The 21,716-nt window shown below is 36.1% G+C and overlaps 4 protein-coding genes and 1 non-coding gene across 14 annotated transcripts; 2 read left to right on the top strand and 3 right to left on the bottom strand.

The window, feature by feature from the left end:
- Positions 91-3,456, bottom strand: LOC18611308 (putative glycosyltransferase 7). The gene is made up of 2 exons (XM_007047507.2): positions 1,892-3,456; positions 91-544 (listed from the first exon to the last, which is right to left on the bottom strand). Exon 1 carries the CDS (start codon positions 3,284-3,286, stop codon positions 1,919-1,921), a length of 1,368 nt encoding a protein of 455 aa, XP_007047569.2. The 5' UTR covers positions 3,287-3,456; the 3' UTR covers positions 91-544; positions 1,892-1,918.
- On the top strand, positions 4,712-4,785 carry TRNAT-AGU. The gene has a single exon. It is a non-coding gene; the product is annotated as a tRNA-Thr (tRNA).
- On the bottom strand, positions 4,927-9,112 carry LOC18611307 (heptahelical transmembrane protein 4). Of its 8 annotated transcripts, none has more exons than XM_018129959.1 (5): positions 8,996-9,112; positions 8,775-8,867; positions 8,333-8,599; positions 7,407-7,731; positions 4,927-5,855 (listed from the first exon to the last, which is right to left on the bottom strand). In XM_018129959.1, exons 3-5 carry the CDS (start codon positions 8,590-8,592, stop codon positions 5,202-5,204), a joined length of 1,239 nt encoding a protein of 412 aa, XP_017985448.1. In that variant the 5' UTR covers positions 8,593-8,599; positions 8,775-8,867; positions 8,996-9,112; the 3' UTR covers positions 4,927-5,201. The 8 variants fall into 8 exon arrangements, with proteins under 8 accessions (XP_017985448.1, XP_007047566.2, XP_017985450.1 ...); XM_007047504.2 differs by having other exon boundaries at positions 8,333-8,596; XM_018129961.1 differs by having other exon boundaries at positions 8,775-8,833; positions 8,996-9,106.
- On the bottom strand, positions 11,668-13,564 carry LOC18611306 (cyclin-D1-1). Of its 3 annotated transcripts, none has more exons than XM_018129964.1 (5): positions 13,182-13,564; positions 13,021-13,107; positions 12,590-12,902; positions 12,378-12,496; positions 11,668-12,096 (listed from the first exon to the last, which is right to left on the bottom strand). In XM_018129964.1, the coding sequence occupies exons 1-5, from the start codon at positions 13,449-13,451 to the stop codon at positions 11,974-11,976; spliced, it is 912 nt and encodes a 303-aa protein (XP_017985453.1). In that variant the 5' UTR covers positions 13,452-13,564; the 3' UTR covers positions 11,668-11,973. The 3 variants fall into 3 exon arrangements, with proteins under 3 accessions (XP_017985453.1, XP_017985454.1, XP_007047563.2); XM_018129965.1 differs by having other exon boundaries at positions 12,378-12,493; XM_007047501.2 differs by having other exon boundaries at positions 12,590-12,899.
- On the top strand, positions 18,408-21,263 carry LOC18611305. Its single transcript, XM_007047499.2, has 3 exons — positions 18,408-18,971; positions 19,060-19,223; positions 20,855-21,263. The coding sequence occupies exons 1-3, from the start codon at positions 18,722-18,724 to the stop codon at positions 20,990-20,992; spliced, it is 552 nt and encodes a 183-aa protein (XP_007047561.2). The 5' UTR covers positions 18,408-18,721; the 3' UTR covers positions 20,993-21,263.

Genomic DNA, 21,716 nt, shown 5'->3' with positions numbered 1-21,716 from the left:
TTATCATGTCATATTTTGGTTTTCTTAGATGTCTCAAATCTTTGTTCACACTTTTCTTTAACTTGCCTTAAAACACTAAAACAGTTCCGATTTTTCATGCTGGAAACAAGGCACCCCATTCGTGCATGTGATTAAGGCAAAATCAATGGAGGTTTCAAGCTACACGAGCATAATAACAAACTGATGCCCAACCAAACTATCATGTAATAGTGAATGTCCTCTTATATTGCCCTAAACCTGGACCAAATAAACCATTCATAGCACCTCCATACATCTCAAGAGCAAGTGAAACAATCACGCCCAAAAGAAAAGTTCCAGGGTCGGGGACCGAAAGTATGATGCGAAAAGGACTAACTTCTGCTGGACGTGGCTTAAGTTGAACTAGTACTGTAAGATTGGTCCAAGCACCATCAAATGCAAATATGCAAATGCAGCCCATTCCCCATTCCAACTGCATCCCATGTAACTAGCAAGGATAAGCAGAGGAGTCATGCCATGAGTTCACCGGAATTCGAGCCTTGATTCACTGTAGCTATTATCTTCTCTGTTCAACAAAAGAAATTATATGAACATTATTACATGAAGTTCATAGCAACATACCAGCAGAGCTTAAGCCTCATCTCAATACATGTAAATGGGCATATCAGTTTCTCTTGTGTAACATTGCAACAAACCAGCAAAACCACAGAAAACAAATATAAGCAATTCAAGCAAAATAGAAAAAAAGTTGGGAATTACCAAAACAGAAAGAAGTTAGGTAGCTGTCAAACATCTGTGTCACAGTCAGGATTAATTAAAGATTATAAAAAATTTAGCTATCATGGCTTCTGACAATTACAAGCCCATTATTGTGTTGAGATCATCGTTGAATCACCTATTCTAAAGGCATGAGGAAGATGGGCTACTTCCTAATCAAAGGACATCAAGCTGATGTGACCAATTCTCTATGTAATAGTTTATTTCTTGTACTAAGTTGAAACACATGTATACCATTAATAATGTGGAACTTAAGCTGTAAGCGTTTAGCATTTTCCTTTTTCAACCAAAAAAAAAAAAAGCATTTTCCTTGCAAATTGTATGACAAGACATACAAGAATAAGACAGAGAGCTAGCTAAACTCAATTTTCAACATAAAAAAAGAGATTAAAGACCACAACTGTTTTTTTACCCTAATGCTGAAACCAGCAAATCAAAGACTTCCTCCAAGAGTGCATGTGAAATAATTAATCAATGTGAAAATTTCTGAATTTACATTTGCAGAAAACCAAAAGTGATTGATTTGAAACCAGAGTTATAAATCCATGATTTTGTTGCAAATCCAATTAAAATTGGTATAGATTTACAAAGTAATTCCACCAAACAGTAAAGAAATTAACACCTAGTAATAAATGTGTATGAATCAATATCAGTAGTTAGAAACACTGTAATTACAGGTGAGATTGAATTTAATGCGTTGCATACATAAAAATTCTACCTAACTCAAAAGAATTCTTTAAAGGCCTCTACCAAGCCAAACATAAGAAGTATTTGAAAAATGAGTTCAACTAAGAACTGATTTGGTGAAGGGAGGAGAATATCTTCAGTCCCTTTCATGCTTGCAAAAAGCCCCATAATTTAGTCAAAAACAAGTGTAAGTACCACTCAAAACCATCCCTCCACTATTCTTTAATTCCCAAAATCCCCACCTACCCAACACCAACATCATTCCTCCATCATAAAAAGTAATCAATATTATCCCTCAATCATGCATTACTTCAAGACTTCAAACCCCCCCACCTTCTCAAAAAATGGTAAGTAAAAGCAAACACTTTTAACATGTAAAGCTAAAAAAGAAGAAAGCAAATACGAATCAAATCGCAGGGTCATAAAATAATAATAGAAACCACACTACCTTTTTTTTTTTTTGCTTTGTTCTGTTTTACCAGGGACCCTCATCAGCAGGGTAATCATAAGGAACTTCAGTAACAGTGGAGGAGTCCCGTAGATCCGGGCGCACGAACCCATACTTACGCAAAACCTGATTATCAGCAAAATTCAAAGCTTTCACCATTCCATTCCAACAAGTTTCACCAGCATACATCTGATTGTGGTCCCCACTACAAGGCTGACACCCCGTGAAATGCGTGATAAGCGGTCTCCTCCAACTTCCTTTCCCATTCCCAGCTTCCTTCAGAAACTCTTCCCTAAACGCAGCGTATTGCTCGCTCACTTTCTCTGCATGTCTCCTCCTCAACTTAGGCACCCCTCTCTCTATTTCCAAATACCTCTCCTTAGTATTTTCATAGCCTCCAACAATCTCCACCCAATACCCTTCAAGATAAAATTCACCTTCTAAATAAATATGATCATAATACTTCTCTTTTTCTTTGTAAAGCAAATAAATCAGCGCCGACTGATCATCAGATTCCGGGAAAAGCTTGTCTTTGAACGTTGATCTTTGAATCTGACCCCACTTAACATAATCCTCACTCATTGGACCCATGCTAGACCAAGTATTAATCAAATCCATAGACCATTGGCAATTCCTAATCAGAAAAACCCCAGCATTTAAACTGGTCCAACTTTTACTTTGATAAATCAACTTAGGCCAACCATGAACAACCATGTTATGGTTTTTATACCTTTCCAACGGTAACTTAAACTCCATGTCGGTAAACGCCGCGTCCGAGTCAACCCACCAGATCCACTCAGCTTCGGGGTGAGCCAACATGGCTGCTTTAACGACCGGTAACTTTGCCCAATAGGAATTCATTTTGGGGTGTAATAACAAGTTGTTATAAAAAATATCGTAGCCGTGGATTCTACAGTAATCGACCTTGTTCTTGAAAAAACGTAAGAGTAAATGATCGCCAATGGGATTCTTACATGGCTTTGGTTGGGACCCAGTTACAAGCACGATTCTTTCACGTGCCCCGGCGGCGAACGAGGGATGATGCTTTAGCCACTCTTTCCGTTTTTCATCCCAATCTTTCACCGGCTTTTCTAAGGAGTAACTCATCTCTGGATCGTCGTAAAAGGTCGGGTCTTTCGGGTCGGACTTTAAGTTAACTCCGAACCCACTTTCCATGCAGTCGACCGGGTTCTTCCTCAACTTGGACGGCGGCTCGGTCATGGTAGGCTCGAAGTTGGGAATTGGAGTGAAAAAAGACCAAAATGACCATACCAACAAAAGAGCTAAACAAGCACCACCAAAGTAAAGAAAGCCATCGGACAGACACCAAAAGGGTCGGTTTCGAGGTTTTGCCATGGGAGAAGATTGGAAGTGAGATAACTCAGGAGACACCATTTTTAAAAATTTTTTGCGTGTGGGTTTTGAGGTTTAATGTTTATTAGTTGAGGAGATTTGTTTCCAATGGTTTGAAGAGAAGTCAGGAAGTAAGGCCAAAAATTGGGATGTACAAATTTGGTTGGGTTATTAATGAAGACAAAGGAGTGGACACTGTCCCTAGCGTTTCCGCTTTGCTCTGACCGTGTTTCTTTAAAAGCGAAGTAGCGTCGGTTTCGGTGCGCCGGGATGCTAAAATGCGCGGGCCGTAACGACAGAGGAAAGTGAGGCGTGAACCGCGGTTTGAGAGCACGTGAGATTTAGGGTGCCGACAGTTTGGACTGGACTGGGATTTTTTCACGTTGGACTCTTTGGGCTGCAAATTTTCCGTTATTTCCGTTTAATTGTCTGTTTAATTTCGTACTTATTGAAAATCGCAATGCGGAAATCAGAGTTAGGGTTTAAAGAAGGATTATGGGCGAATGGCGGAAAGGCACGAGATTCGAGGACGCTTTATTTGCATGTTCTCAACAGAATTTTGCTAGCATCAAATCTAAGATCTGGACCTGGACCCCAAATAAAATAAAATATCACACACATATTATTAAAGAATAAAGTGAATTCTGAGACGGTAACCTTTGGACTTATGACAGATAAGACGAGGAGACTGGGCGGTCGAGTGTGACCTTTTGTACCAAAAACTCTCAGGCCTATTTCCGCATCGAATTAACGAGTGTGTCATCGAATAATTGATATTATACAATGGAAAAAAAACGTAATCTAGGCATTCATTAGAAGCAAAAGAGATTTACTTTGATGGTAAAACTTCTGATCAATGCCTTGATTTGAACAACTTAAACTTGATTTAAATGTTATTAGAAAATCAAGGTGTAAAATGCAATTTCTCCCGGTACCCACCAGAAAATACCCTTAATTTGAGTCTGGAATTGCTTGCTGCTGTATATCTTAAGATTTTGGGCGAATTAAATATTTGTCTGTCATGCTGGTACCAATAATACACACCTTTAAATAAGTTTACTCACAAAGGAGCGAAATTTTTTTCTTGGTATCCAACAAGAATACCCTTCTGCTTGAAATGATTACAGAGTTAAATTAATCATCATTGGTAGAACTAACTGACACCGGTAAAAAATGTTTCAAACAAAACGCCCAGTATGTAACAATTTTGCAATTTCAAATTTCAAATTTAAAAATAAATGATTTTGTCACCTTATATTATCCTTGCGAGGTGAGCATGTAAAGTTGCAACTGTAAGTGGTACCCAACTGAAGTACAGAGTGAAGGTTACGTTTGTAAGAGCTACCTGCAGACACAGCGACGGTTCAGACCATACTAGGGTCCCCTCATGTGAGGCTCTGACAATTAGGACCCGTTCTGTAGGTTACATTTTTGGAAAATTGTTAGAGTTTGCCATATTTAGCGCCAGCTCTCGTAGCTCAGTTGGTTAGAGCACCCGTTTAGTAAGCGGGAGGTCTTGAGTTCGACTCTCAACGAAAGCAGGCTTGTTTCTTTGATTTTCTTCTAATCTTTCATTTTGGTAACATCCTTATTGCTTTACACAGCATTGGTAGGCATTCAGCTCAAATTTCACCCAACTATGAATGTAGAGGGAATTCAGCATGTCTGATACCTGACATCAATTTTTAGAAGCTCAGAAACATGGACAATGCTCTGGTCTCCGTCCACATGCAACCTAAGATCCTACTATAGTTGATGTGCAAGAAACTTACAGGTATTTGGACTTTTATATTCCATATTTATATTAAAACAGGATCGTTCTTGACTTATTTGTGACAATGGGTTACAACATATTCCCATTGCATCCATATGTTGCACACCTACCTCGTTCCAACTAGAAAGAACTTACAAACAGAGGAACTCCTTCACTAACCAATTATTGTCTAGTAACACTTCTTTAACAGCCATTTAGATCCCGCCATTTGAGGTAAACCAATCCTGCACGATAATGAGTGTATGCCCCAGCCACAACCATGATGTGAAAAAGTTGGTGGCTGTGCCCAGCAATGTCAAATTTTCCAGGCTTCCACCGCTCCGGAATCCTTGTGGCATAGACCAAAGCTCCAATACCATAGAAAAGCCCCATCAAAACCTCATACCCGGTTGTGTGAAGGGCCTCAGGCTGGTTCCAAAACAAGAAAAGCTTGTGAAGAATAGGTGCAATCCCAGACATGCCCATGCCAAAGAAGAGGGACGCACGAATAGTGCGAAACTCGGGATTCTGAAACACTGGTAATAAGGAAAACAAGATTGTTGCGATTCCCAAGATGGTTATGAATCCCAAATAGAGGTTACAGAAGAATGGGTCACACATGAAGGAGTAATACACAGGAGGGTAGAAGGAAGTAGATATGAGAGCTGCAATCCCAGTATAATCTAGCCTGAGCATGATGTATGATAGGCGCTTAGAGTGGCAAGAGAGGAGGTGGCATGTGCTGCTAGCTAGCAAGCAAAACATTGCACCAACCAAGAAGGCAAAAAATGGCCATCGTGTTATTGGTCTCCCCATCAAGGGTGCTACTATGTTTGCCACATCCTCCTTCACACTTTGCTGCAATCAGAAATAACACAGAAAAAGTATCAGCTGCAAGAAGCTCCAAAGATGTAAAAATCAAGTCAACCACTAACAATTAAAAAGAATAAATATCTACTACTTTTAACTTTCTATCATGCAATTATAGAGATACCAGTTTTCCCAGGAAGCTGAAGATGACACATGAAATGCCCGTTTAAGTACAGTTCTCTTAAAACTATATGCATTACATAATCATGGACCAAAAACTAGTGCCTAGAGTTAAAAAAAACTTTTGAACTATCACCATTGTAGCAGTTGATTCCACATTGCAGGGACACTTGCTAGACAATCCTCATGCCATCTAATTCATAATTAAATTTTCACATAGTGAGATTAAAGCACTGAAATGGTGTTGTTTAAAAAGGTTCTAGAGTTACTTTTTCAGCAGATTGTTTACTCAGACAAAAAGACTTAGTTTATGCCCATAGCCATAGGCCTTTGGCTTGTTGGCATTCAGTAACCCATAAGAAACTGCTGAATGTTTTAAAGAACGGCATACAGAGTCAGGTTCTCGTGGCAAAGTACACCCCTATCCCCCCACCCTACCCATCTGGAGGCTGTAAAACTTGCTGGCAGTTTCCGGTGTAAAAAGTAGTAATATTTGGTTAAGGCCTTCTTCATCCCCCAGAATTCCAACTAATGGGATATTAGATCCTCTGCTAAACATGCTGTCATTAAATTCTGGCCAAATCCTCTAAATCACTCATCAGTTAAAAATGGCACTCATTATCTTAATTCATTTCCTCCAACCTTTGACTTCTCAACTTTAGAATCCTTGTAACATTTACTAACTACTAAATTTATCAACAGTTGACTGAACAGCTCATCCTTGGCTCAAACTGTAAAACAAACTCAGATTTTGTTCTCTTTTATCAATATAATAGATACACTGTCTCCTAACAACTTTTGGATCCTCATAACATTTAGTACTAATGAATAAATTTATGGACAGTTTGTTTGACTGCTCCCTCTTGGCTTCAAACGGTAAAACAAGCTGAGACTTTATCTCTTTTATCTATATAATATTTCCGCTGTCTCCTGACAAAAAACCCCTCCCTTTTCCTTCCTCTTTTTACCTTGTAACTGAATCCAGAAGACCAGCCAATAGAATTGAAAAGCATCAATTCATAAATCAGATGAAATTAACAGCATCTTAACCTAAAGCTATTGAGAAAACAAGACCAAACTCCAATATTAATGATCAAACATTGAAAAAATAAAGGCATGGCATCAGAAACATTGTAAACACCATATAATTTGATATCTAAAAATAAATCAGAACAATAAAAGGAAATGTCAGCCTTGTTATTCCAAAATTAGTTGCATTGAGACAATTAAGCAGATTACAGAACAAGAGGAAATGTTGGAATTCTGCAAATATATCAGCAGGGATTAAACACCAGAAAAAAAAATTAACACTGCTCAGGTGACCAGCTAGTGATTAGAAGACAGCAAACTATCATAACTTTTGAATTAGGCCAAATCTTAAGATTTATGAAATAGCTTATCGAGGATATGAAGCATTACCAGAACACAAACATCGGTGTGATTCCCACTGGAGAAACACTCAGGTAAACAGTTATACAGAAGTTCCAGAACATGCCAACCCGAGAGTGATGGAAATAAATCCATTGAAGGGAGACTAGTCTTTAACTCCTGTCGAAGTTTGTGCAAATTGGGCATGTTTGGCAAGGAAGGCAGGCATGTGATTAGTTCTGACTGTAGTTTGTGTAAATCAGCCTTTCTCAATACATCAGGAATATGCTGCAGAGAGTGAAGATCAACAACCTTTGGAACCTTCGTTGCAGTGTATATGGTAAGGGAAAGGAAAATGAAGAACCCAATCAAATGCCTGTCAAAGGTAATGGTCATACTCATCATATTATAGTTCAAGTGACAACATATTAATCTATGATCTATAAAGCAACAGTCATCTCAGAAACATGGACTAAAGAAATAAAGAGTAATATTCACTTGATAACACCATGAAAAGCACTTCACAAATTGACACATGATTACATTTCTTCCCTAAATTTCTAGTTCTTCTCTTTCCAATTCTAAACAGAAAGGTTAAAACACAGCTAATTAATTCCTTGGCACATCATGATAAAGGTAAGTATAACAAATGTTCTTATCTATGACACATCTTTCACTCAACATAAAAGCAAGAATACAATAAACAATCTTCTTAAAACATGAAAAGAATCCAATAAAATCTAGATACAACCAACCGAAAAGTAAGTGATCTTTGAGCACTTATTAAGGTTTTTATTTTTTAACTGAAGAAGTATATCCACTCAATGCATGAGAAATAATATCAGCCCATTCACAGCCAACTACTGTATTAAACATGAAATTTTTTTCATTAAACACGGCCTTACAAGTGCCCTGAGGACTGTTCACGTGTGCCAAAAATTAAAGGAGGTAGTAGTTAGCAAGCAAAGAAAGCTTACGTCCAAACATTTAAAGTCTCGTTGTGAATTTTGAAGATGCTAAGCAAAACTTGCTTCATTGGCCATTCTGATCTATAATGGCCCACAATATACTCATTGTCCCTCAAATATCCAGGCAATGAGTGGTACTCCACCAGCTGATACTTAACTTTTTTCCACAATTTCTTCCCTTTCCCTTCCTTTGAATAACACACTTTGCACTTCTCCGTTGTTTCAACCGTCATATTTGTATCTTCACAAACTTGTTGCACACGGCCCATCTTTCTGCTTTCAACCAAATAACAATTTATCAACTACAAACAACCCACAATCCATTTAATAAAGGTAACCAAAATATCTTTCATCAAAGATAAAAATCTTTTATCCAAGTCTATAATTTATAGAAAGAAAAAAAAAGACCCAAGAAATTAAAGAAAGGAACTATAGGGAGAAAAGGGGGTACCTGAAAATGAAGAAATTTTGAAGAATCACCAGCTGAGAATGAAAACCCAGATGAGGATCCTTCGATAAAAAGAGAATTCTCAGGCGGAGGACTCTAAACAAACAAAAATAAATAAACAGAGATGAAGACAGACACCCGAAAGCTAGCTTTCAAAGATCAAAATGAACAAGACAAGGAAACTCGAAAGAAAATACGAGAAAATCAAACCGCTAAAATCTTACGCAGGGGCAAGGCAATGTCACGTCCCCAGAAAACAACGGAGAAATGTTTTAACCAGATAAAGGATTCAACCTTACTTATTTAATGAGACACGGTCAAGAAGAATGAAAAATAAAGAAACGAAGAATCAGATTAGTTAGAGAGCGGCGGAGATACCGAAGGCAATTTTGTCTGGGACCGGTGATGGAACGGAATAATTACGGAGGGTCAAAATGTCATATCCATACAGCAGGATAAAAGTAGTAGTAATTGTAAAATGAAGCTTGAACATTTTTATTTTTTTTGTGGTGGACCCCTTGTACTTTTTCGGACTTTGCAGTAACACCCCCAACAACTTTGGAAGCCAAATTCCATTGGGATGTAATTTTGTTGATTGGACTTTTAAATTTCTAAGTAGATGAAAATAAAGCTTAAGCGTATGTTTGAACATTATGTGATGTTCAATTATTTTATGTAGTTACACTATTAAATACTCATTATGTGCCTATGCAAGCCTTGTTTGTTGCATACGGATAATAGTTTATATTTTTTTATAAATTAACGAATAAAAACTTATAAATTCGTAAAATGAGTGTATATATATATATATATATATATTACTTTATATCAATAAAAATTAGAAGGTTACTTTTTTAAATACTTAAATATTATATTAATAGAATAAACAAAAATTAAAGAATGGGTCAGTAATAGAGTCAGGGGAGACATTGGCGGATGGGAGATAAACAGTGAATTCTGCTTCGAAGCAAGTAATTTCAACATCGGCGGCTACGTGCATCATTTGGCATAAATGTGGAGGATTTACCTAAACCTTAGAATTAAAGTGAAGATAATGGTTAAACTTTCATTGCACGAGCACTAAATAAATTAATGCTGAATTCCTTCTTTTGTGTTTTTTATTGACTTCATCCCTCTAATTACCATTTAATAATTGAATACTTCGTCATTGTTGTATTTCCTTACAAGCTGGTGAAGAAGCCTGGGCCATCTTAGAAAGACATGTGAATTATAGGGTGGGCAGGAGTTGGGACTGGTCCAAACCATTTCTTCTAATTGTGGGTGAGTTAGCTTTTGGGTTTTCTCTGAAAATGAATGGGAAAAAAATGGAATAAGCTTGGAATGAGAGAAAACCTTTGGGATAAATCTCAATGACTAAATCCAATATATACAGCAAAACAAAAGGTAAGTTTGTTAAAAGAGAAAAAAAACACAAGTTAGAAACAAACAAGCAAACCAAGCCAGCCAAGAATCTTTGACAAGTCCGAAACCAATTGGAGAAAAATCTAGCCTACAAATTAATATAGGATTAATAATTTACTTTTAATATATATATAAGATAAGAATATTACTATAATTAATAACTTAACTAACTTTAAACCATTTGATCTAAATTGGGAAGTACTCATTGTTAGTTACATACTATAATTAATAACCTAACTAACTTTAAACCATTGATATAAATTGGGAAGTACCCATTGTTAGTTGCACAAGGTGGTGTTTCTTGTAATGACCAAAGCGGGATATTCCAAGATTTTGGTTAATTTCACCGGTTATTACTAAAAATAAGATCAGATTAGATGGTCAAGACTTGTTCTTGGTGTTGGATTCGTATCCTGTCTCTTTCACTGTTCTTGGCAATGTCATCACTTTATCTTCCAAAAATTCTCCCCTTACTTTGATGCAATCAACTAAACTATTTCTCTTATCATTCAATCATCAATTAATCATAGACTTTTTACGTATGAATAGTGATAATAATTGCACTGTATAAAACTGATTTGGAACATGTAAACATGCTTATGATTCATACATATGAATATTTGAAAAGTAGTAGAAAATAGCTAGGAAAGTGAGGCCAGTGGAGTATATTGTTATCATGGTGGCAAGAGAAGCTTCCTTCATCACGTCGACATTCCTCCTCATAGATACGTGGTGTCGGCCCCTCATAAAATAGCCAAAGCAAGCCATGAAAAAGGAGCCTTTCCTTTACTCTTTCTGGGTACCCATGATCCTTCCTAATTATTCCCTCTGTTTTTTGTTACTCCATTGATTTCATGTCCAACTGTTAGAAAGATAAGGATGAGGTTTAAGTGAATTGTAAGTTATAATGATGTCATCAAAAAAATCTAACTTTAATCTGTCGTTTTTTTTTTAATAGTTTATTTAAAAGTCAAGATTTGATAATTATTCAAAACTTTAACTCTTTAAAACAAGTAGATACCATCATTAAATTACATAACTATTAATCAAAAGCCTTTCAGTGTTCTTTGATGTACCAAGAAAAGTCTAATAATTCCCAATATTCTAATCTCATACTTTTCTTCTGGCAATCAAAATGATTCTACTCAAACATTTTAGCACTTGTGAAAAAGAATATTTAATCAGTCAAGCACCAATGATTTTGACAGAAATGAAGAGTTTGGGTTTGTCACTCCTGTGATTATTATAATCATAGTATATACCAATTAGTGACTATGATATCCACTAATCCAGACTCCTATGGTTTTAGAATAAATGCAAGACATAATTTTATTGGATTGAAAGTCCCATGAAGATTTTATAATATTATAAAGTTTTCCCATAACCCCTTTTGTTTTCTTATACATATAATTTAAGAGACAAGTAATTTGAAGTTTAATTTCTTTTACTTTTAAAATATGTACTACTATTATTATGACAAAGATATTTCATATGAAAATACGAAACCCATCAAGGGAAAATCAAATCTGTAAAAAAACTTCCTCACAAATCACAATCACTTGCCATTGGCAAATAACACACCAAAAAAGAAAGAAAGAAAAAGGAAGGAAAAAGGAAATCATGGACACTTTGTAAAGAATTGCATAGAATTACAAACCAAAACACTTTTTCTCTCCTTTATCAGTAACTTAATCAAACATTTCAAGCTCTCAGCGCCTATATATGTGGCAATTGACTTATTGCTTGAGTTCATATCCTTGTTGCCAATCTTGCAGCTTTCTTAGATAGCAGCATCGAGCACACCGGTGGGACTTGGTGGCAGTGACTCCAATTTTTTATGATTGATACGAGGCAAACCAGAAATTTTTCTCTGAATGGTGTTGTAAATCTTCTTCACAATCTCCTGCAATCATTGTCAAGAAAAGTTTTACCAGTGAGTCAGAATTCTTGGAAAAGTAGAAACATACAAAAAAAAAAAATACCATCAGACTAGTCATTTTCTTTGGTTCCACAATAATTCATGAATTCAGAGGTTGCATTTTCTAGGTAGTTTTGATCGGATTCCTTACGAAATTCAAGAAAAAAGAAAAGAAAAGGAATGTTTTATTTGGATTTTATTAGTTTGCATAGTTGTTTAGTTTTACAGGGTGTGGTACCCTGCAAACTGAAAGGGGTCTGTCTTACCTTGTTCACTCTATTATGCAAGAAACCCAAACTCTGGTTATCAACTCTGTGATCAGTCAGCCATAGTGCCACGGCGGCTGCAATTGCTGATGGAGGGTAATCCAAGGAATCAATGGCTGCTAAAATGATCAACACAAACTATGATCAGAGAAAGAAGAAAGGGAAAGCAAATTGAAGAGATTTTAAGTGTTTTTAGACTGGCAAGGAATTACCTTTACATGTATCAATTATGAGATCAGAGGCACAGGAAAAAACGTGAGACAGGCTGTTTTGTTGGGTTTTATGGATACATGAAATCCCTGAAATGAAATAATGTACAAAATCGAAAGGAGTAATGGTTCGCAATCGCCATTTTAGAGCGTTCATGACCAAAAGCTCCATTCTTTGGACTGTTTTGGGCTTAAACAAGAATCTGGGTTTAAGTATTTGCAAGTCTAGGAGAAAGGGAACGGTTGTTTCCTCCATTTTTGCTGCTAGAGAAACGCATGCTACTGATAAAAGCTGCATAGGCCACCCTTTCCCCTGCTACACATGAACGTCAAAAGCCAACCAAAGCAGAGGAGTAAATAATCTTTAAACTCTTAAATAATAATTTGATTAAAGCAAACAAAAATATTGACAATCACCAAGGTCGACAAAGTACCGGCAAAGCTCGAGCTGAGAGGAAACGGTCCAAGTAGTTTATAGAAAGATAAGCAGTTTCAGGCCTAAACCTGTAGAAAGAGTGCACCTGAAAGGTTTCGAACAATTGCATTATGACTAGAAGACAACAACGGACAGAAGAAATTCTGAGAGAAGTGGTACCTTTAAAATCCATTGGAGTGCCTCTTGACGAGCAGTCACAATAGCAGGAAGATCATAAAATCTTGAAACAACCTTAGATTCCAGCATTTGATCAACCTCTGAATCGAACATATTAATTAAAGAATCAGCGTCATAGTCCATGAAGGAATGTGACGATGCAAAAGTAACGCTTCCACAATCATCAACATCAGCTTCCAAGGAGACAATTTCGCTTGCTGCTTCATTGCAGTACAAATTGGGAAGACTTGGAAGGTTAAGGGACAGAGCCATTGAATTTTTGTTTGTGGTGGTGAACTGATAGAAACTAAAATATGATTGTTTCTTCACTCTCTTTTCAAGTAATAGTTCAGGAAATTTATGCAGTGGAAGAAAGCTGTCGGATTCCTAGCTACTTATATTCCGTTCTTTTGTGAATTCTAAACTTTAAAGCCTAAAAGAATGTTATCATTTTGCCAGAGACATGTGGGTCCATTCTCTTGTCTTGCTGGTATGGGAGGATCTAGGGGGACCCCTGTGAGAATTCTGCATGAAACTTCGTTTGGAGTTGATCCAAATGCAGTAGGGCCAATGCCTGGTCCTAGAATTTGTGACAGACCAAAGGTTACTTGGTTTTCACTGTTTGTACTGTATCTCATTACTGATTTCATAACACTCTGTTTCAGATGCTTCTCTGCAAGAGCTTCCTTCAATTCTTGACGCTCGTTTATCTTTATCTCAATCATTGTACTTCTTCGGTTTCGAGAATCCAGAGAGGAAATGAGGGTACAAGGTTCTCTTTTTTGCAGAAAGAGAGGAATCAACAGAAGGGAGAGATGGGTGGAGAGGAAGCAACTATTCAAGATAACGGCTCAAATTATTGCATACATTAGCGCCACATGCTTTTCCCCAGGAGACAAACTAAAGAGTCCAATGCTATGAATTTTGATACAATGTTTTAGGGAAAAAAAAGAGGCTAAGATGTTAGCTGCACTGCTAAAGGAGATAAAATTGGCAAAGATGCTGCTAACTAATGAACAAGTCAATTTTTACATCATCCTCACCATGGCTGATTTTATTGTGAAGTAAATGATTAACGAAACATCAACAAAGATTTGAAAGATAATTACAGAATTTTGTAGGTATATTTACGCAAACTGTTCTGTCCATAAACTTGAAACCTATTAATTACAGAGCTTAGTTTTGGGCTCTGCATTTTTTATCCGCAAAGAAGTGAAGACTCTTGCGGATTAATATGGCAGTCATTTATCTGTATACTAAGTTTGAGGAATAAGGAGGCTCTGTATTCTTCATTTTTACCCTAGCTATCAAGAAGAGTAGATATAAAGTTCATTACTGGAATAGTCTTCATAGAAGATTAGTAGTGCTCAAGAAACATAACACCTGGCCTCAAAGTTGTACCATTTTATGAACATACTGATATAATTTTTCTTTATTAAAGAAAGATGGTTTGATACAAACAACGAATGAGATATCTAGATATGAGTTCAAATAACAACTTAAAAATTCAAAACAGGTATTTATAAGATTCGGATTAAAGCATCTAAAAAATAATAAGTATCTTCCTACTAATATCTCTAGATTTGGATTATGAAAAAAAGTGTTTATGCATATGCATGTACGTTCTTTTTCTATTTTGTGAGAAAAAGTGTTGGAAAATATTGGAACAAAACCCTCTAACCTTTTTTTTTTTTGGTCTTTTGAGGGACCATTAATTTGTTTTATGGAAGTTAGTTCATTAATATGTATGGCCATTCTGAGTATATTCCAAACGGAATGGCATGTTAGGAGGTAGTTTTAGTGCTTGTCCTTGATTGGTTGGTAATTTGGTACTTTTTCTGTAGGGAAATCCCATTGATTAATATGCAGAACTTTGGCCATTTCTGTTTCATGTAAAAAAGAGTAAAAATTAAAAAGGATTTGCCTTTTTGTGCTTAATTATTCCATGCGTTTGTTTTTTATATAAACATAAAACAGCATACATATAATAATGAATCAAGCCAAACTCTGGAGCTAATCACTTAATTTGCAATTTGTACTTTTCATTTTGTTAGAATAAAAAAAGTAAGAGAAGACAGGAACGGATGAGAGTTAGAGAATTGCGCTCCAAATCAATAGAGCTGGGTCCATGCCCTGGGTTTGGGCCTGAAAACAAGTTGGCTTTCTTGAAATAGTTCCCCCTCATTAGAAACTAAACGGGTATCAAGCCCACAATTCTGGAATCCCACATTAAATCTGACTTAAAATACTGAATTTGAATTTGAACTTCAAATGATCTAAAACTCAAATTTGAATTTAAATAATTAAATGTAAAACAATCCCAAACTTAAATTGAGCATAATTTTCTATTCTTTTTTATGTTTAAAATTTTTATTCTAAGTAAAAATAATGAGTAATAATAAAAATTATTTTCAAAAGTGACTTAAATTGAATTAATTTTTAAAAAATTTAATAACTTATAAATGTATATATATTCTACGCTACATTCAATAATTATTTTTTTCTATTCTAGATGAAATAATATTTGCATTTGATCTTATTTTATTCCAAAATATTTTTTTAAAAAATAAATAATAGATAATAAGAAAGTTAGTATAAGAATAATGAACAAGAAAAAAAGAAATTCCTAAGCATTTTATCTTTTATTTTAGTTTTCTTTGAAAGAAAGAGTCTATTGATTGAATGACTCTTTCTTACGGATGAGAAACTAACCCAATTGAAAATGAATTTGAAGCAACTTGCTAGTGTTTCTATCGTGAATTTCACATGACCTGGCTGTGAAGAGATTCATGGTCAGCGGAAGGAAGGGCGGCGGCGGTGGAAATGTTTGCATTGGCAATTATTAATCAGGCGGCGGCAGTTAATGGGTGGCGTGGTGCCTGGTGGTGGAAACCGGTTATCAGCTGCAAAATTCATTGCTTTTGGGGAGTGGCTTCTTACCCTCCCAGTCCACACACGTTTGACCGGCGTTTGAAAATCGAAGATCGATGGAGATAGCATTGACTTGGATAAATCAATTTTAGGGGATTTTTTTTATTGGATAAGAAGTAGACAAATGAATGCATTATGCATGGGATTGTTAGCCAGCCTAACTCTCTTATCTTTGCTTGGCATGGAATTTTACCCCTGCTGAAGCAAATGGACTCATTAGCATGCGTGGGAAGAAGATTAGAACGTTAGATACAACTCCACTTTCTTTTTTCTTGGTACATGGTTAGCTTTCCACTTTCACCATTAAGAACCCACCAACAAAACCAGCAGCCAAGCTATTTATCAATATCACAATATCTATTTGAGAACTATATTTTGTCTGCTCTTTCATTCCCTAATTATAACTTCAATCTCACATTAGCCATTAGAAAAAAAAAAAACCTAATCAGGTATATATATATAAGAATATCCATTGAATTAATCTTCTTCTATTTCATTAATCTTATCATATTCATCCCATAATTTAAATTCGAAACTTTGTGAATGAAATCTCAAGTTTTGACACTTAAACATCAATTTAATTACAAAGTCTTTTTTTTTTATATAGTTTCCTTAAAGGTAAAAAAGAAAAGAACTGAAAAAATGGTAGCCTTAATTATTTTAGTTTCTTTTTTCTCTTTTGATATACAAGGAATCATATAACTCAAAGTAACAGTAGGAACAAAAGGAAGGTTGTAATTGATTGCAAGAAACATGGGTTAGTAGTGAGAGAAGTGAAAGAGGGGGGCATGAGGCATATTTCTCCAGTTTAAGCATTCATGTTCCTACAATACCATATATCAGCAGCAATGCATGGAGTAAGTTTTGTCTTGCACAGTTTTGGGCTTATATATATATATATATATATATATATATATATATATATCTTCGGCATGGTAGGAAATAAATGCATACCATCAATAACTTTGAGGTGAAATAATCAGTTGATGTATAGTTAATTCTTTTTGACCACTAGGATATGAAATAAAGGTCCCATTTAGTAGAAAAATTAAAGGTATGAGAAAATGATAGGGTTATTATTATTCCCAATAAAAATAAAAATAATTAAAGGGGTGCTAAGTTAGTAGGTAAAGATCATGATTGCAGAGAAAATACATAAAATTAAATATGGGATCTTAGAGAAAGAGGAGGTTTATGGAAAGGAGAGCTAGCTTAATTAGTAAATATCTAGTACTAATTGAGAAATATAGGAAGAGTTAGATAGCATAATAATATACATTGGAGAGAAGAAGAGGTATGTATCTTGATGTGTAGCTTAACTTCTGAGGGGAGAGAATGGGAGAGAATGATTAGGGCCCAGAAAGGGAAAAAGAAAGAAAAGGTGAAAGACTTTAAAAGTGTTCAAATGAGGTGGAAATAAGACAAGCAAAATTGAGAGGTAAAGAAGATGTTGAGCTTTCCATTGCCCATTGGTATTTATTGGGAATCTTCTTCCATATTTTCACATTCCAATTTCAAGTATCACCAGATCTTTACTGTAACATTGTCATTTTCCTTTTAGGGATATTGATGTAGATATTTTCTTAATCTACTCCTTCTTTCCACTTATATATATATATATAGTTTCTAAAATAACTTAAAAGATAACGGAAAAATCAGAATTGATTAATATAGTGATATATTATGGGTATATACTTATGTATGGTTATCTAATAAATCATAGTAATTCTCGTATCATCAAATGATCTGACGAGTTGTATTACATTCAAAGTAAATTTAATATACGTAAACACTAAACTTCTAAAATACATTGCTGAAAATGAACAAGTAAAGATGTAAAGAGGTAAAAAACATGGTTACGCTTCTCCTTTCCGCGGTTCAGTAAAGCAGAAGAAGCAACAAGTTGTGGGGAGGATGAGTAATTGAGAACCCAATCCAAAGCGGCAAAACCCCAAGGCTAGCCTAGGGTTCCTGTGTCAAGGGGGAAGTGGGGTGGGGGGGCCCTGGGCGGTCCTTTTCCATTTAAAACAGTATCAACGAACCTTTTGCATCAGCTAACGATGGTCTCATTCAATTGGGAAGATCCCTGTATACTCTGAAAGGTCCCACTTTCTTTCTCATCTTTGCCTGTAGACGCAACCCAGGTGGTTTTTGCAGATCTAACACGTCTCCCACTTTGCCCCATAACAACACCAGAAAATAAAAAATCAATATTCCTACTGTTTTAGCATTTACGCTTCCCCCTTTCATCATCATTTGTCAAGTTCGTTTGCTGATATAAGCATCAAAGATCGAACCCCCTCCGCCCCCCCCCCCCCCCCGCCCCACCCCCTCCTCTCCTCCCCCTTAATTTCCTTTCATCATTTCTCTGAACTACCACTCCCTTTTAATTCTTGTTTCTCCTTCAAGCCAACCCCCTTTTCTTTGCTTTTCCCATGGCGTAAACTTATCTGGGTTATTTACATCACCTTAACGAGGTTAAAGTCAGAAGTAGTATTAATTTTTCAACACCGAAGTGTTCCATAAAACGATACGTTCATTGTGTTTTTTTTAAGTGTAGTAAAGTTTTGCTGTAGAGGGTTCTCTTTTTTTTTTCTTTGTTGAAGTTAAAGATGGGAAACTGTCAAGCAGCTGAAGCAGCTACCGTGGTGATTCAACATCCAGGGAACAAGATCGAGAGGATTTACTGGTCTGTTAGTGCTAATGAAGTCATGAGTTCAAATCCAGGCCATTACGTTGCACTTGTGGTAACCTCACCAACGTTGAAGAATGAAAATGGCATGCCATTGAAGCAGCTCAAGCTCTTAAAACCTGATGACACTTTGATAATGGGCCAAGTTTATCGACTCATTAGCTTTGAAGGTAATTCATTAGCACTTAATTTTTACGTGTATAGTTAGTTCGCCAAGCCATTTTCTTTCTTATATTTTCTTGGCGGTTTCTTTTATAGATGTTTTGAAAGAGTTTGCTGCAAAGAAGTCCGTGAAGCTGGGGAAATTGTTGAAAGAAAGAGGGCTTGGGCTCGGGATGGAGTTGAAGAGAAAGGATTTGGCAGCTGCTTCCAATCTGAATCCAAAGCTTAACTCGAAAACTGAGAACTGCAGTTCTGTTAAGGTAAACGAAACAAAGCTCAAGACATCAAGACTGAACTACTTCTTTTTAAGTTTCCTCTAAATTAGCAAAACTTGTCAGAAGGTATGAGCTAAGCTTCAGGAATAAATAAATATATGACTATTAGGAGTATTAATTTGGGTCTCGAAATTCAAAAACGTAAACTACAGTGACTAATTGGTGCTTAGCGAGGACTGGAATCATGGACATTAAGCTTCACGTCTTTTCTATTCTGCAGAGGGGAAGGACAGGGGTATCTTTCTTTGTCATTTCGATACAGAAAAGTAAGCTTTTATGGTGTAAAAAAGAAATATAAATTAAAAAGTGTAGGGGAAAATCTGCATCTGCAAGTGTTAGCAGTATCTTTATTTCTTTATGTTTTCTTTATGGGTTGGTAAGTTCAAAACGTTATCGTCTGAAATCTGAGTACCTTGGAAGAATCTGAACTTTGTTTAAACAACAGATCTCGAGGCATCTCTCTGAAAATAATTTTCTCAACATTGAACACATTTTTATAATGTTGAAAAATCTTCTTTAGCAAATTGTTTTAGGTGTTCTTTTTTTCTGCCTTTTACTGTTGGAGTGAACCTGATCATTACTCATTGCCAATCTTGCTCCTTACAGTAACCATTTGAAATAATGGCAGATTAATCTTTTTATCCTTTTGTTTGTTTTGGCTGAGTCACAACTTTCACCAACTGGGTTGGTTACATTTCCAGATGCCTTTCCCCTGTGGTAAATGTGGCTATAAATGCTAGTGCTTCACATGTTTAGACCACATGCCAAGTCAGGGTGATTTCATCTGTTGGTTACTATTGTTACTGTTTGTACTTAAGATTCATTAGTTTGTGTGGCTACAACAAATTTGTAAACGGATATAGCAAGTGAGAATAAGAAAAATTTCATCACCTGAATCATTTACAGTTTGAAATTATGTCAATATGGGACTCACCAAAACAGACATAGGATAATGTTCAAGATGGGTGTGTGCAAAATTGGATGTGAGAGGTGAAAAGATGTGTATTCTCTTATTGTGGCAGAGATTACAATTAACAGTTATTTTGGAGGAAAAAAAAGGGGAAAATAGTGCTATGATGATGTATATTGCTAATAATTACCATCAATGATCACCATTCATCATGCATTTTATGCACATGTCGTGATGTTTTACATACATGTGGAGACAATTGTTATTATTGATGGTGAATTCATACTTTCTGAATAAGCTAGAGCTTTTTAATGGGAAATATCTAAATTTTTGTTAACATGAAATGACTCTATTCTTTGTTTGTATGCATTTAGCGGTGGATGTGTGCACGTGCGTGCCTTTCAAAATTTTAGACAGTAGGTGGTTGATAGTTGTCTGTGAGAATTTAGTCCAATAAATTGGCTTCTTCCTAGTAATAAGAGGTTAAGGGAAGCTCCCAATTGAATGGATAAGGTTAATGAACAGAGTCCAAATTTAGTGGAAGCCTTGGTTTCAAATTGGCAGAGCCCACAAACTTTTTCACAAATCAATAATGGCACCAAAAAAATAAAGTTTATGGAATTGTCATTGTCTCATGGTGCCTTTTCCTTTGTCCTTTTCTTTTTTTTGTTAAATCTTTTTCCTTTCTTTCTCCCATCTTTTGCAGGTGGAGCAGGAGGTTAATAGACTGGGAAGCAGCGGTGGCAGCAGCGGCAGCAGTAGGTTCATGGGAAGGCATCATGGTGGTGGTGGTGGGGGGCAATGGAGGCCAGCCTTGCAGAGCATTGCAGAGATTGGAACTTGAACGCACTGGCTACACTCACCAGGACTGCTCCCCCTGTCATTCCCTCTCCCCCTCACCAATAAAAAGCAAACAACTACATAACCCATCCTTTCTCTGTTTCCAATACGTTTATATTCTCGTTTTCTTTTCTTCTCTGCAGATACTACAATGTTCTATATTTTGAGTATCAGTTTCCACTAGATTTAGAGGCTAGGGTTTGTGTTAGGTGCAAAACCATTTGGACACTTAGATCATAAATGTAATGAGCATTTCTTATCTGTGTTTTCTTTTCTTTTCGTTTCTTTTGAATATTTTAGTCTACATAATAAGAGATAAGAGATAGTTATAGCAACTTCAACTGTCAGTGGAATCTTAGATCATACAAAAGCCACTGATCATTTCATACATAGTTGTTTGCTCAAGTCAAGAGTTCATAATTATGTAACAAGAAACGAAGGGCCAGATTCTAAAAAACAATATCGTTTTAACTTTTACATGCTGTTATCTCATTTAATCTCATGTTTTTGGCACTGGGTATGAGTGGAGGGCCCAAAAGGAAGAGAAGACAAAATGCAAATGTGATGGTCGGAAGCTTTTCAGTGGGGGCTGCAAAACAGTAGCACTAGTATTATGTTTGTTTGCCGGGGAAAGTATGATCTAGTAAAGCAACTGTGTCAAAATTGCTTCGGTATTTACTCTCAAAATACTTGAAAAGGAAAAAGGAAGCTGTCCCTCTCCCTCTCCC

Source organism: Theobroma cacao, chromosome 1 (assembly GCF_000208745.1).
Source record: "Theobroma cacao cultivar B97-61/B2 chromosome 1, Criollo_cocoa_genome_V2, whole genome shotgun sequence".
In the NCBI taxonomy this organism is placed as follows: domain Eukaryota; kingdom Viridiplantae; phylum Streptophyta; class Magnoliopsida; order Malvales; family Malvaceae; genus Theobroma; species Theobroma cacao.
This window is presented reverse-complemented; position numbering and strand designations above follow the sequence as displayed.